The 16,386-nt window shown below is 28.5% G+C and overlaps 2 protein-coding genes across 2 annotated transcripts; both read left to right on the top strand.

Moving 5' to 3' along the window:
- Nucleotides 1-4,047: 4,047 nt before the first annotated feature.
- On the top strand, nt 4,048-4,780 carry Tsp_01139 (hypothetical protein). Its single transcript, XM_003376897.1, has 4 exons — nt 4,048-4,087; nt 4,243-4,352; nt 4,395-4,471; nt 4,684-4,780. Exons 1-4 carry the CDS (start codon nt 4,048-4,050, stop codon nt 4,778-4,780), a joined length of 324 nt encoding a protein of 107 aa, XP_003376945.1.
- An 11,117-nt stretch (nt 4,781-15,897) lies between these two features.
- On the top strand, nt 15,898-16,386 carry Tsp_01140 (conserved hypothetical protein). The gene has a single exon (XM_003376896.1). It carries the CDS (start codon nt 15,898-15,900, stop codon nt 16,384-16,386), a length of 489 nt encoding a protein of 162 aa, XP_003376944.1.

Below are 16,386 nucleotides of genomic sequence, written 5' to 3'. Positions count from 1 at the left end.
GTCAATGTTGAAAAGCATTTTTTTCATAGCTTCGAATTGTTTTTTCTCTGCGATATTGATCTAATATGCTGAGGAAATTTTGTTTTTGAAAGCAGCTTTGTGAAGTAATCAGTTAATAAATAAATCAGGAATTGCTTTAAAATTACGAACAATTTATTGAAATTAGATAATCAAAAACAATAGCATATTTTATTATGCGATATGTGTTTGCTGGTATTCAATTCTGTTGCTGTTGTTGCATGTTTATTGCTTATTATTTTGCAAAACAAGTGCAGTAGTTTTTTTATTGTTAATTAATTAATTTTTTGCTACTGAAATATCATTTTGTCCGATATGTTCAAATTAATAATTATTTGTCATTTGCTGAATTAGAATGCTTTTTCAAAGCAACAAATTTATAAAGCACCAACAACAAATAGTGCAGATATTTATTTATTAAGTCATGGAATGTAATTTAGCTGATCGAACACGCAAACAACAAATCCGTTAGAAAATTCCATGTGAAATTTAAATTTCAGTCTTCCTTGTCTTTGTTAATGCGTTATTTGTTAAACTATGTTAAAACTGAACTTGCAGTTTGAAATATGACTGATAAAAAGCTTATTGACGAAACCGTTGAGAGACTAAAAGTTTGATATGTTAACAATTCAATGATTAATGTTAGGTATTAAATGAAAAAAATATTGCACCAGTTTACGCGACAGTCACTTTAATTAATTCTTCATGAATTATAGCGTTCTAAATTATAAAAACAATTGCGGAAAAAAGTACGTAAAGCATTTTATTAACATAGTTTGAGATATATTGCATATTTCTTTAAAATATGCGTGTACTGTGTTATTTTACTCATGTGAGAAAGTATATTTGAGAAAAATATTGTCTAACAACTACTTTTATTTGGCATTAGATCACCAGAAACAAAGTATGTGATGCGTTTGGGTGTGTCTCTGTTTCAAAATGTTCGTTGCTTACAGAATTGGCCATTTGTATTTAAACAATAATGTGTGATGTAGCATTTTCTCAAAAAAAAATTTTTCCCTTTCAATTCTATGCATTAATTTGTTTTATGAAAGAATTAATTTGATTCGATTTCACCAAATTGTTAATGCATTGTTGGCATATATTATTTGCATGAGTTAAATATTATTATATTGAAAATTATTCCATTATTATTTAACATGTTGCCTGTGCCATTTCTGATTTGATAAGTAAAGTCATAGTTGTTAACTTTTATTGTACCGAAGTTTTCAGTTTCGCGCTTTTTGACAAAAAGAATTCAATTTCAAAAATTAATATCAGCGTTTCAAAAAATGGCCTTAAATTATAATACTTTTCGAGACAAATGCTAAATTAAGCGTTTACACTGCTTTTAACATTAATTTTTTCTTACTCGCCATTATAAAGTGCAAATAAGAATTTTTTGTTCAAAAAATCTGAAGCGTAATGATTGGATAAAAGCTTTATCTATTATACAAAATTGTGAATTAATCATTTGTGCAAACGTTGAAATGTTTGCTTAATGCAGTGCTTTTGTGTTTATTTGCGCTTTTCATTGTTCCAAAGTACATGATCATGATGCGGAAAGAATTTCATTGAAGGTCCAGTGTTTATGCAAGCTTGATTTTAGCATCACAAAAAAAAACTCGATAATTGGAAGCATGTAACCGGAGAGTGCACCTTTAATAAGTGTGCATTAATCTAGGGTGTGATTGATGCCAGATGGTTTTATGGGTTCTGAGCAACCATTCCGGTCCAGTCGTAAACAACAAGGCCAGAAAGGCATGAATAGCAGTCGGAATAAGTTCAGAGCATATTCTGGAATAAACGTCTACTCATTTTGCTTTTTATTATTCACTTAATGTTCCTTAAATGGAGGAAAGTATCGATGTCTGAGTAATGTGAGACGAAAATCGTTGTCAAAGTAATTTTATCAAACATGTTTATGTACTAATTTTACTCTCTTGCAGCTGGTATAAATTAATCGTAAGTTAAATTAATCTGATTTTTATTAATTTTGTCGTGCCTGACAAATTAAATGCCGTTATCTGAAATCTCTGTTCCCAATGTTCGACACATACTATCGATGTACATGTATATGTATATATGTGCTAACGTAAACTTGGAAATAAAATTATTTACATATCAGCACATCGCTAAGGAACAATATTTAAAATATTATTTATTTTTACATGCAAATTTGAAATAAAAATAATTTCTGAACAAAAAAAGAATAAGAAAAAAATATTTAGGTTGAGCATAATTTTATTATCCATAAATATAATTAAAAATAAAAAAAATATGTATATATACATCAAATAATGATAATATGCACAGAAGAATAGTTTTGAGTGAAGAAATTATTTTTCTTCGAATATTATATAAACTGCTCAGAAAGTTCAGACAATTCCAGCGGGAAGTGAGGCATCTTTTCATTCGGATGTGGAAGAAGAGGGAGTTGAAAGTAATATACAATTTTCAGCTGTTTCTAATAAATCTTTAAACTTATTTTGATGCTGACTTTTCTTTTCTTTTGTTTCTCTTGTGTAAATGATTGCCTAGTAGTTTGCAAATTAAAAAGCATAATTAATCATAATTTTGTTGGATGAATTTTGATAATCACAGAAAGAGGAAGCTTCATTTAAGAAACAAAACAAAAATAATAATCACTCGAGTAGCCGTTTTCCTCAAACCATATTTTATCAATAATTAGTTATTTTGCTGCTCTTGCGGAGTTTCAACTTCACTCTTCAAATGTAATACTCGAAGATAAATTCGTTCAACGCATCTATCTTCGTTCATTTATTATAATTTAAAAAGAATATCTCATTTGTTGGTAAGTTTAGTTCCTGCATTCTGTGCACATTGTAAAAACTGTACAAAAGTTAATTTTCAAGTTTAATTGCACAAAAATTATTATCAGGAAATAATTAATCAACTGATGTGAATCAAATTCTTTTTTATATTATTAATTGTGATTACATTTACACTGTTGCTTTGTATAAAATTAAAATTTAAACGAAAACATAAAGCAGTTCAGAGTAAATTTTAAATTTTTATTTTTTCAACGACAGATCTTTTGATCACATTCTTCAATCTATTTTTCAAAATGAGCAACATTGCCATCACCATTGACAATCTTCAACATCACTGTTCAATGTACAGTCAGTCGTTTTACTTAAGCCAAACGGCTGGAGACAGACACTGATTGCAAAATCTTTTTGCTAATTTGCATATGCGGTTTTTTTTCTATTAAATGCCTCAAAGTGAAAAGGAAACGATTATTTTTTTTCTTTCACAGAAATGCAAATAAATCAAAAGTGCATCAAAAGTGATTGTTAGTTTTGTTCATGAGGCTGTGTGAGTGTTTCATCATTTATTGGCGAAATTGATTTTCATACAGCCATAATTACATTGCATACAAACAGCATAAATGAATGAATAACAATCTTCAATCCTATGAGACAACAGAATTACCCAGAAAAATAAAAAAGAATGAACTACAAATATAGCACAAGATGGTGGCTCTATTTCTAAGAATGCTAATTGAATGCCTTTTCAGTTAGATTGTAAATTTTCTTATTTTTTAAATAAAACATCTCTGAAAAAGTTTGAAATTTTTAAAATTTTAAACATCCGACTGTTACAAATGTCAGCTATAGGCATTTTATCTGCAAAGATACGCTGAACGGAAATGTTTAGTCGAATAGTAGTTCATGTTGATATGCTAATAATTTTATTTACAAGTTTACATTAGCATATATATACATATATGTGCGTCGAACAGGATGAACAGAGATTTCAGCTTTACTTTGCTGTCATTCATTAATAAGCCTACTTAACGCGAGCAAAAATTGCATGGAACTAAATAGGATAAATAATATGAAAACAATAAAATAAAAATATTGCATAATTTAGTTATGCATTAAAATGTGAAGATGAAATAGGTTTGTTATTGTAAAAATTTAAATTTAATTCTTCCCGACGTTCTTTTGTTCATATAAAAGTCTTCTTTTTTGTTTTTCACTTATATTTATTATGAATTTTATTATGCATCTCCATGAATCGAGACAAGGAGAGAAAGGGTATCGTTTAAAATGGATTCTTTTTTGAAACCCTCCAGCAAATGCAATGATGCGCTGTGAGATTTTGTATTTTGCAAATAATTTTGATCAAGAATGTGAAGAAAGCTATTTGTGAAAAGGTCTGATAAATGTTAGACAAATAAATTGACCAATATTTCAGGTCAGAGAGAAACTGAAGAAAGCGTATTAGTAGTTATTCCAGCACTCTTCAACGGAATAACAAGATTAATCCCTACAAGCAGCAACCTATCGATCAATTGCTTGTTAGAGGTGCTTTATGCTTTATTTTGAATAATAATAATAATGTTCAAGAGTGCATTTCGGGCAACTGCTTGTCAACAAATCAGCACCCGTTTCAGAACTAAATCATCAAATTATTACATTGGCATGTAATTGCATGAATGAATGCGGCTTGAAATTCTTTTGATCAGCCGCTTCTGTCGGCTAAATTTAGATTAATCTAGAGCTAATTAATGCTGAAAATTTGAAAATTTTTTGCATAACGTAAATAAGCAACAACTTCAACTGTTCAAAGAAAGCTTCTTTTACAAATGTTACATTTCAAGTTTAATGAAGTCGTAAATGATTATTGTTACTTTAGCGAGGTGAATGATTCTTCAAAAAAATCGTCAGTAACAACAATTCACTTTTCAAAAGTAGACAGACAAAAGATATTGAAGCATACAGATGGATTATAATTTGTTTGCATCTAAAAGCAACAAATTATTCAACACAAGTCGGTGAAGAAGCCACTGAAAAGTCATGAGATCATGTCGGTTTTCCTCATTTTAAAAGAGATGAGATTGATTTTGCAAAAATTAGATTTTCTTTTCTTGTACATCCTGTGAAATTAAATCAAAGTTAATTTTATGTCTCTTTCAAAATGTATTCGTGTGAAAGTGAACTTGGAAAATGGTTTTGATTGAATCCGTTTCCGGATCGGTTATCTTAGCCCACGTTAGTCGCTTCGATTTTGAACTTCTTCCATTTCTATTGGTCAAATTTACCGACCAGAGGAAAAGATCCAATTCTTAAGAGTGACATAAACACTGGCTGAACTATGATGAGTTTTTATTTTTTTTTTATTTTGACAACTTCAGAATGGTGTGCTGAATTTCAGTCGCGTGGTGCAATTTTCCTACTTGCTGTCCATTAGGCATCATTAGCATATGCTTTGCAATTCTCCAACCCCTGCTGATAATCATACACATCAATTTCTTGTTAGCTTCTGCTCATGCTGTCACTTAATCAGCGCTGTGAAATCTGTGAAAATATTCACCCGCAAATATTCACTTTTCTTCACAATTTTAGCATAACAATGGAAATGAGCTGCAAGTTTATCATTACGCTGCTTGCATCATTATTACACCGTCCTGCTATGTTGAAAATTTCTCTCCTGGTAAGAATCTTATTATATTTTGTTTTCTTATTAAGAATGATTATAATGTAAACAGAAATTTTTATTTTATCACTTGAATAAAATTTATATTATTTCATATTGAATCATGAAATTAAACTGAAATTTGGCATAAGCAGGTCGCATGTGTCAGAAAGAATTTGTAAATGTAAAAATCAAGAAGTAAGCTTTCAATACCAAACACGATGTATTATTGCTCGTATGGCTTTTACTGGTGATGAAAGTCTTAATTGTTTAATCTGAATTGTTAATTATAGTTAATAAAATCGATTTATCAATTCTGAGAACGTACACAAGTTAAAAATCTTTTATCGGTTAATCTGCAAATTTTGATTAAAATATTTTTTAAACTTGAAAAGCATGCATCTATTCGATACTGATTCAAATGTAACTGTCAAAAAAATTGCTGAAATTGATTTGCTTACGTGTACGTGATTTGGACTGAAATTTACTTTGCTCAATTAAAAACAACAAAATTGGAGTGCAGTTTTTAATTTTCGAAGTTACGTTTTTATTATTATGTCAGTGGCTATTATTATTCATAGTCAAATGAAAAAAAACTACTGTACAGTGTTAGTAGTGAAAAGTATTCAGAGGTATCTGAAAAAGACGTATGGCTTTTCTTGTAATAAGATAGCTTTAATCACAAAGCCCATTAGTAAGCTGTCCTTGACGGATTGTATTCCAATGCAACTCTCCAGAGAAAAGTAGCTATTTTAAGTGAAGAGGTAATTTACAGCCTTCTAATGGTAACTACGTAATTTAGCTTCCAGCAACTGAAAAAAAATCAAATTTGCCTTATGCATCTTTGTGGTTTTCAGTTGCTGCTCATTTCGCTTATTTCATGGGTGACTAGCTAGGGTTTCTTCATTTACAACTTTTTTTATTAAAAAGATCACATTTCATTTTATTCAGCTTATAGTAAAGCATTGATTATTTTAAGTTACAGCAGAGCAAAACGCAGTTTGGCATCGCAGTGGAGCAGTTGCAAGAATTTGTGCAGTGCAGTGCAATGCTTAATCTCTTGTATTATCTTTGTCGACAAATTTCATGTTTGATGAATAAAAATGAAATACTTATTTCGGATTAAATGTGATTTAAAAGTTTTTTTTAATTATCAATCTCCTACTTCACTTTTCAATCATGCCAATCAGACTTCTTATCTTACTTGTAACATCAAAGATTTCTTGAATACGCAACACTGAAGTCAGTGACGTCAATAGTATAGATGTCAATATAGATCACACGCCCAAGTTAACGTAAGAATAGTGAAGTATAAATAAAGATTCATTTTGTCAAGAAGAATTTTTACTTTGTAAATGATACTTTTGAAGTTGGAATTAAGTTAAAATTAGAAATATGCTTTTATTGGGTAATTAAAAGCCAGTAGTAAATGTTGCTAAAATTTTATTTAATGTTATTTTGTTAAACCATCAAAATTGACGGGTATTTATGAAACATTCCTTTTCTTTTTATTACTGTCACTATTTTTATTGCTAATCACACCATTAGCAAAATGTGTAAAGCTTAAATTTATGCCCATCTGCTTGTCATCTATGAGACGGACAGCTTAAAAATGAAAATAAAAAATCTAATTCGTTGGTGTACCTGATACTAATTTAATAATCTATCATAATTTGCTATTTTTCGGAGGCGCAACATTAAAAGAAATAAAATTTGCCTAAAGATTTCAAGGGAAAAAACTTTACAGATCTTAAAAATGAATTAAAAATTAAGATATATTTTTATTTTTATCAGCTTAAATTGAGAATTTAAAGTTTTTCTTCACAAATTATTTTGCTTTGGTGTTCATAATTTTTCCACTCATTGCAGCTTGATTTTGAAACAAAAATAATTTTAAGGAAAATGCAAACTCATGAAAAATCATTAACTTTATTTTGTGTATCTGAAAAAAACAAAAACAGTTAAAGTTTAGCATTTTCTTACACTTTGATTATTTTGATTCTAAACTTTTAAAATGCTATTTAACTTAAACATTGTTGCATTACGAAATTCTACTAAATCCGAAAAAGTAGACTTTAATGAAATGAAATCTTTTATAAATTGATAGCTTTTTCGATGCTATTCTAAACATTTATATACTATTCCATTGATTGCTTTTATTATTGGTCTGTTATTAATTATTTTATATATATTTTGTGGATTTATTATTGCATGAATTGAATGCATAAAACTGTCTCTTAAACTGAATGTTGTTTGCTGTGAATCAACAATGTTTTCTTTATTTTCGAAGTTCATAGTCTAATTTCAATCTATTAATCAAAGCAAGTAATGTAAATGTTTCCATTTTATTGCATGTTAATTGGATTTTTTTCTTCTATTAAAAAAGATTCTACGTTTTAAATGTACTGCTGTACGTTTGAAGCATGGTAAACATGTATAAATAGAAAATATTAATAATTTTTTTCTAATATTAAATCAAATGTAGAAAAAATTCAGATTCAATTTGCAAACCTTATTTAGGTAGGTTTTACAGTGAATTTAAATTTTCATATATCTTTTGTTCAGAAAATCAATTGTATTAGTAGCGCGTTAAGATTATATAATGGATAATGCGAATACAGAAAATAATAATGCGCATAACAATTTATATTTCATGTAACCTTAATCTGAAGAACATCAACGACTTTTTATTTCAGCTAAACGGAAATATTAAAATATAATTATTAAAAGAAGTATAACGAGCATCAAGAAGCATGATTTTTTTATGAAAGAAAACGTGTGAATTTTCAATAATAATAATAATAATAATAACGTTATTATTGTGAATTATTCAAAAATTAAAAAAAGAATTTTAAATCAAATAAACATATTACCAGGAGATTTTTAAAAAAATAATAAATTTAGTTTTTCAATGCGTACGGCAAGTTACCTTTACATTTTGAGCTGAATGATTAAAAATAAGAAGCAATAGAGCAATGGTAGTGACAGAATAAGAAATAAAAATGTTCTCAATAATGACAGTCGTTTAAATTGAATTACTTTGGTGTCATATGTGTTATTTACTGCAATTAATTTCATTTTCCGTCTGCTAAATTATCTAGGTGTACATTTGTATCTGTTTTATGGTTGGTTAATTTTCAATCATCATTTAATCAGATGGAAAACTTCCCTTTTTTATTTCATATTTAATTGAACATTATTTCTTATCAATCTCCTCTTTTTTTATCTGATACAAAAAGATTATTCTGCAGCACACTTTGTATTCAATATAGCCGTGATTAACTAACTTCGGCAGTTATTTTCTCTTCCCTGTAAATTCAATAAATTAATATAATATGCTGTTGTTTTAAAGTTTAATGTTAAGGCTTTACAATGTTACAAGTCGATAATCTTTTTAAAAATTTTCTTTATTTCTCATTTTCTTGCAGTTTTATCACCAATAAATAAAAAATATCTCATAAGATATTACTCAAGTTTAATAAAATTTTTTTGCTATTAATCACTTATTTATTAATATTAATAATATATCACAACATATAGCTGTGCATGCATAAATGAAAAGTTGTGCAATAGTTTTAAAAGGTAATTTTAAAATATATATTACACTGAAATGATTGATTTGAAATAATATGAAATACATGACGTTATTGAGATGAAATCTGTGCAGATGACAACTTTTTAATTAATGAAATTTATAATATTATTAAAATATTTAAATGTATAAGGCTGTAAAATTTCTAAGCCTATTTGTTCAATAATATAAGACAGTAAACTACAATAATATGTATATATACATATATTTCAAGAAAATAAGAATTTATTCAGATGTGCTTAAATATGTGCAAAGTAATGAATGGTAGATGGAAATGAAAATTTTTTAATTGTTAAACATTAAAAAATATAATAGATTTTAGAAAATGAAAATCTGAAAATCAAATTTCTTGATTTAAAATGAAGAATTTAAACAGTAATGTGATACAAGGAAACATTTCTTATATGATAATATTTTTAAAATTTAATTATTGCACTGTAAATTTTTTTTAAATTACAACTTGAAATTTAAAACATCAACAAGCATAAAAGCAATGGTTGCAATGCAATTAAAAAAATTCATTTATATCTGCATCAATTGAAAAATCATATTATTGTAATTAATTTGAATAAATTTACTTAAGTAGAAAAATTATTTTAGCAGAAAATCATTTTTTGCTTTCAAAAATATGAAATTCATTTGTTTGATGTAATTTTTTTCAAAAATGTGATATAGTGTTTTGAACATGCCTATAGCATATATTTTGAATCATTATATATAAAAATGACAGTATTTTGAATAATTTATTTTCAGTTGTATTCAAAATGCCATTTGCCATAAAATCATGAAATTTTAAATATATTTTTGAAAAATATTTCATTTCAAAAAAAAGGAAAAGAAAAAATCATAAGCAGATGAGCAACAAACAACAATGGAGCAGACAAGGAGATGCAATGAAATAGCATTGTTTAATGATGAATGGAAATTGTGCTTTTTAAGATTGATGGATTTGATTTGTGAAGTAATTCGCTTAATTTGTACTGCTGTCATGTTATGCATTTTTATAAACGTCGAATTAATGGCACTTAACAGTGGCAGAGCGATTGCACTAGTCAAAAGATGCGTCTCCTGTTTTCTAATTTTACCGGCATAAAAATGAATGAGAGTACTTAACGAATGTCTGCAGGTGATAATCGGCATATCTAAATTTCAAACGTGCGCTAATTCTCAGTGGGGCAGTGCGAGCGTTGTGCAGCTAAAAAAGATGAGCTTTTCAAGCGGATTGTCAGGAAGAAAGATTCACTAAATGGACACTTAAGTTTAAGATTGATTATTTTCATTCTGACGATCTAATTATGCACCAAGTTTCTGGGGAGTTGGCTATCTGTCGATCATTAAAAACTGATAAATTGTGTCCGGATGAAAAACGTCGATTAAACTTATTGGAATGTTGTTGTTCTGAAATTGTTTCTTGTTTTTAATCCAATTTTTTTACCAACAATGACAAATTATGATTTTAAGTTCCCCATCTCCCTCTCCTTCTCCCTCTAATATATATGTTGTTGTTGATTATTTGCTTACATTAAACCATTTACCAATAATATTTGTATAAAGAATTACTTGAATTGCAAATAATTTAAGCACACCTCATAATCTTCGGACAATTAATGCATATTCGAAATTTTGAAAATCATGCAGATTATAATGTACTTGTTTGTGTTTATTTAAATTTTGCATTTGAAAATTCCTATTAGAAAACAGTTCTATCAGAACACAATTATTTTCAGTTTTGCTTTCAGTCCAAATTTTGTGCAATTTTGCAATCTGTTTTCTGATGGAAACTGAAGTCGACCCTTTGGTCAACTTGAGTTCAATGCTCGTTTGGATATCATTTCAAAGATTGATTTTTCGAAATACTTTTGCTCACCAAAATCGCGCATCAATCTATCAATTCGATTTTATTTACGTAATTATTGAATTAGATTAGTCAACCTTTGGAAAGTGAAATACTGCGATATGTGTTTTAATATTATTCATATTGACTAACAAACTAACCCAAAGTATATATATCCATCTATTTTGTATGCGTGTGTGTGTGTGATCACATAGCTCACAAATTGAGTTCTGTATTAAATGTTGAATTGTAAAAAAAACAGTACAAACAACAGCATGCGAAAAGCATTTATTAATTATTAAGCAATTTTATTTCTGAAATGCAATACGCATTTGAATATATCCGCCTTGTTTCGAGAAATGAAGGTTGCAATCGATTGCAGAAAAATATATAATGAAAAATAATGAATAGTATGAATCCGTGAAAAGATTCGTCCAAATCAGTAATCGTTAGCAAGTTTTTATTGGTTGTTTTGTTTCTTGGTTGAGTATATTTTTCAACGTTGAACGCCATTGTCGAGCTTTTAATCATTTTACAAATTTTTTCCACTTTTAAGTACATTTCCATTTTGCAATTGCCTTCATCTTCCCTGAATCATGGCTTTCACTTCTCATGACTAAGGTAACTCATTTGAAAAGAATTTATGCAGTTGTCTATTTAAAAAAGTATATATAAATACAAATTGTATATTTATTTATCACGATATGAAGCATAGCCGTACTAACTGCTTTTCTTTGTACTGAAAAATGACAAACATTAAAATCTCACTATGAAGCTTGATTAAATTCTGAAACAAGTGATATTCATTGATTGTTTTATTTTATAATATTTAACAAAAAAATTCTGTTGTTTTTGAATCAGTTTTGTTTCACTTTGTTTATCTTTTTTTACTTTTTTGTTTTCTGTTCTTTGCATTTTGTTTGCAATGCAAATTTCTTTATTTATCAAGCAGTTTTAAAGGCACATTAAAAGTTCAGTAGTTTAAACACGTTGATAGTCGTTATGATGAAAATTTTAGCATTGCTGTTCTATAAATATAAGAAAAAGCACCTGATTTCAAATTACTCTAAGGAAAAAAATCAAGCAAAAAATATTGAAATGATATCCTTAGAAAACTTCACTTGGGCATGTGTTACTTTTATTCATTTCTGCATCGACTTTTTTTGTTACTCCAAACATATGTATATATTTTTTTTTGCTTCAACTATACACATTACTAAAATAGCAATGTGTAAGCAAATAAAAGAAATTTATGTCACTGTTTATGAAAAGTAATTTAATTTGGCATGTTAAATTGCAACTGATATTTTTATTACTTAAATATAATTCGGGCAGTAAACAGTTGAAAAAAATTCACTTTTTTGTTTGATTTTTTGAAGCATTATTTAATATCATATAATTATTTGTCATATGTGCTTAAAATGAAGAAATGAATTCATGGGGTCATGCATAGAGCACTTGCATTATATATATATATAGTGCACGTTATTTCAATTAGTTTTGCTCTTACAAATTTTTGAAATACATGTACGTAAAACCGTAGAACACAATATATAAAAATGGAAACTTTTGAAGGTCATTTTACAGATATCACAGGAGCTTCAACTCCTTAACATATAAATTTTATAATATCAAAAAAGTGCTCTTCAAATTATGCATGATTATCTTTATTCTATTTGTATTTCAAATTATCATTAAAAACACTCAATTCAATTTTATAATAGAAAATATTTAAAAATTTACAGGTGCAGTCCAATGAATGTTTCATTTCAAATTCCTTGTTTCTCGATTTGAAAAGCATTGTACATTACCTTTTGCAGTATGAACTATGAAAGAAAAATGCTTTCCAATAAGTGCCATTTTACTTCTTATTTTTAAATTCAGCATGCTACAATTTAATGATATTTTGTTATGCATTTACATTTGTTATGATGTTGCATAATATTAATAATATTAAAACTGAAGCTCGAACTTTATTTAATTTAATCCTGTTTTTAATCTGCATTATTTTATATTTGTTTAATTTTGAAACTGTAAAAGCGATGATTTATATTTTAAATAAGCTAAAAGATACTACTCTAACTGTGAATAATAAAATTAAAATTGAGTGATCATTTGGAAAAAGTAGCAGTAGCCTAAACTCTCACCCCACAGTATTCACAATTTGCAATTAACAAATGGCATTATTCAAAGCAGGAAGTCATTTTTTTAATATCAAAAAAATAACTGATAATACCAAGAACAAAAATGTTTTCATAGGTTTTTTTGGTGTCATTCTGGACAGTTTCATCAGATTTTGATTTATTTTACTCTCGAGAAATGGTGCTCGAGAAGTTAGCGCACTTCAATTTATTGATTATCAACTGTATGTAAATGGCTCAAAAAATCGAAAATCGCAGTATCATGGAAATCAAAATCAAATGAATAATTTGCTCCACAAAAAGTAATAGGAGAAAACACAATACAGCTATCAAGCATATTTATGTGGTTCTCACTTTTGATGCATATTGTTTTCAATTTTCGGCAATAAATTGAATAATATACTGATAGATAAATATCCGATTAATAATAATTATAATGAATAAATAAAAAAAATTGTCAATTTATATACACTGTAACATTCATACATCTAGTGCAGCATTTCTTAATGCGACACAACAGCTGCTATCTATCCCACTTTGTTGGAATTTGAAATTTTAAAATAAAATGTTTACATATTCTTCACCACATAATTAATTTATAATAAATCCGGCTAAGTATTCCATATCTTGCATCCTAGCCTGCTCGTTGCAATGTTAATCTACTGTTATTTCAGTTTTCATTTAAATAAATGCAAATTTAGCAAATTTTTTGCGTCTTGCACATGCATGTACACATACAAAAAATAAGAATATAAAAAATCATACATTAATTCATACGCTATTATTTTATTATGCAATTTTTTGATGATGGCAAGGGCAGAAAATAACTTTGTAGAACAGTTTTTGTTTTGCATTGCTACTTGTATTTTCAGTTTGACGACTGACGTTTTCTTAAATTGTAATGAAAAACATTAATTAATCACTTAACATCTGTTACAAGTTATAATTTAAATTTAATTATTGATTCTAATTATACTACTGATATTAAAATTTTCAGTAAAATTCAACTTCTCTAGTTGCTTGGTTTTTCCAATAAATAGGGAAATGGATATATAAGGATTTTTACTAGTCTGAGTTTAAAAAATAAAGTTATATAATGTGAATTTTATTGACAGCTAGGCTTTGCTTGTAAGGAGAAAGCTGTATATAAAATAACATAAACTGTTTCTTTAATAAGCGTTAAAAGGGTTATAACGTCAATAAGTGTTCAAAAATCTATTGAAACAGGAAGCTCTTCTTCAAAATTTGATGCGTAACCTTTCTACTTTTGTTTGTTATAAAATAAAAAAATATAAAAAATAAGCGTTCAGTTGAAATTAGTTCATGCAAAAGCTTTATTTGCATATCACACATTCAAAGACCTCAAAATTGCAAAAGTAGCTGCTTGTTCATCGATGAAAAGAAGCCACCGCCTGCTTTCTGCAATCATGTGTCTTTCCGCAGATGCGGGTTCAGCAGTGCACAAATAATAAATAACACCGTTCACTTTTCTCTTCACAGCTGCATAATGAAGTTCTGCAGATTAATTTGCTGTTGTTGATTTTGCTGGAGAAATGAATTAAATCATTAAATCAGACGAATTTTAATTATTGACACATTAATGCAGTTCCTTCTTAGGCAGAAGCCTTATGTACATTATATATGCTTGTTGTAATCACATTTGATAATAATTATGTGACAATCATTCTTCCAATGTATTCTTTTTGTCCATTTTCCAGTAATCATATTTCAGTAAGGTGAATAAAATTTTTCATTAATTTTTGTAACAGTTTTTTAAAATCTTTCTCAAAACAAGCATACAAACTGTATTCATTCTTTGTCAGCATCCCTCAATAGATCAGACTAAATGAAATCATTGGTTAATGGTTGGTTAACAACACAACTATTATAAAACATTATATGCATGTTGTTGTTCAAAATAAAATTCTTGGTAATAATTTATATCTTCATTTTACTATTTGTTTAAAAAACGGGCTTATTACTGCTATTAAATAATTTCGCCATAAAATACAAAACAGAATCTTCTCTACTCTTTAACATTCTTGCTACACATACATTTTTGAAATCCATTTCAAATTGTATCAAATTTAAGTATGCAGCAATACTTTTAGTTGGGTAAGCTACAATAAAATGATAACTTGAATAACCGTGCTTCAGAGGTGACTATTTTAATAATAAACATGATTATATTCCATGATTTGTTGTGTTTAACCCTTTCAGGCCCACCGTATCAATTTTGATACATAATGTTTTATGCCCCATAGCTATTTACTGAAATGTTTTTGTTAGCCATGCTTGTGTTTATGTATTTTTGACATTTGTCTTAACAATATTTTATTGCCATTTTTTTTCTCATCTTAGTAGATTTTTTATAATGCGCCCTACTGTACAGGTAGGTGAGACGAAAAAACATGAATTTGCATTTTGATGTATAAATTGAGAACTGAGCAGAATTTAAGGATAATAATTTTTTTACTAGTAGATGCTGATGTGAAAATGATGTTAAAATTAACTGCAGCCTCTAAAGTTTTTGGGGTGCTGAGTAGAGTTCCTTAGAATACCTGTATCAATTTTGATACACTGGGCTTTAACGGAAACTGCGCATCATGTTTACTACCCTCAGCGTACTCAGATTCGCTTGCCCAACCCCGTATTACTTTTCTGAGAAAAATCATTTAGGATGTCTAATGAATTATTGTCAGATGCAATCAATGACATTTCTAAAAGTTTTGCACCATCGCTCATATTTATTACTGAGATCGCGTCCTCACTACACGTCTAGTAGTTGCTGTAATTTGGTAGTTGCTGCCCCATGCACCTGTCAATAATTAAACGTTGGAATCCCAAACATTTAAAAAAATTACAACATGAATATGGGTGGTATAGACCTGAACAACATGCTTGCTGCTCTATACCGCATCGAACACAAAAGTCGAAAATGGACCCGTCGCATTTTCTTTTGGATCATCAGCACTGCCATGACAAATGCATGGCAACTGTATAAGAGGGACAGAAAAGAGATGCCTGGACCATGCACAGGCACACTGGACCTACTAAGCTTCACTTGCCAAGTTAGTCAATCCTTGTGTCTTGTGAACAAGCCTATTGCAACTTCTAGAAGCCATTCTCGTGCGCCTTCTCCAACGCCAGCCCTGACGTCAAGACGATTGGGAAGACGACCAACTGACGTCTCAAGAGAAGTAGCAAAGGACCAAACTAGCCATTGGCCAGAAATCACTCAAACGCGAAGAAGATGCAGACTGTGTTCTAAATTAGCGACGTGTCTGTGCAAAAAATGCAGTATTTACCTATGCCTAAGTAGCAACAGAAACTGCTTTACAGAATTTCATAACTGA

The sequence above is a fragment of the Trichinella spiralis genome (genome assembly GCF_000181795.1).
Source record: "Trichinella spiralis strain ISS 195 chromosome Unknown Scfld4, whole genome shotgun sequence".
In the NCBI taxonomy this organism is placed as follows: Eukaryota; Metazoa; Nematoda; class Enoplea; order Trichinellida; family Trichinellidae; genus Trichinella; species Trichinella spiralis.
Note: the sequence above shows the minus strand (reverse complement) of the source record. Positions and strands in the feature narration are given on the sequence as shown.

What these genes read in the sequence shown, in the direction of transcription:
- Tsp_01139 (XM_003376897.1), top strand. Translation starts at nt 4,048, where the DNA reads ATGCATCTCCATGAATCGAGACAAGGAGAGAAAGGGTATC. An exon ending in CGATCAATTGCTTGTTAGAG is followed by an intron (nt 4,353 to 4,394) that starts GTGCTTTATGCT and finishes ATAATGTTCAAG; the next exon opens with AGTGCATTTCGGGCAACTGC. An exon ending in TCAAATTATTACATTGGCAT is followed by an intron (nt 4,472 to 4,683) that starts GTAATTGCATGA and finishes TTGTTACTTTAG; the next exon opens with CGAGGTGAATGATTCTTCAA.
- Tsp_01140 (XM_003376896.1), top strand. Translation starts at nt 15,898, where the DNA reads ATGAATATGGGTGGTATAGACCTGAACAACATGCTTGCTGCTCTATAC.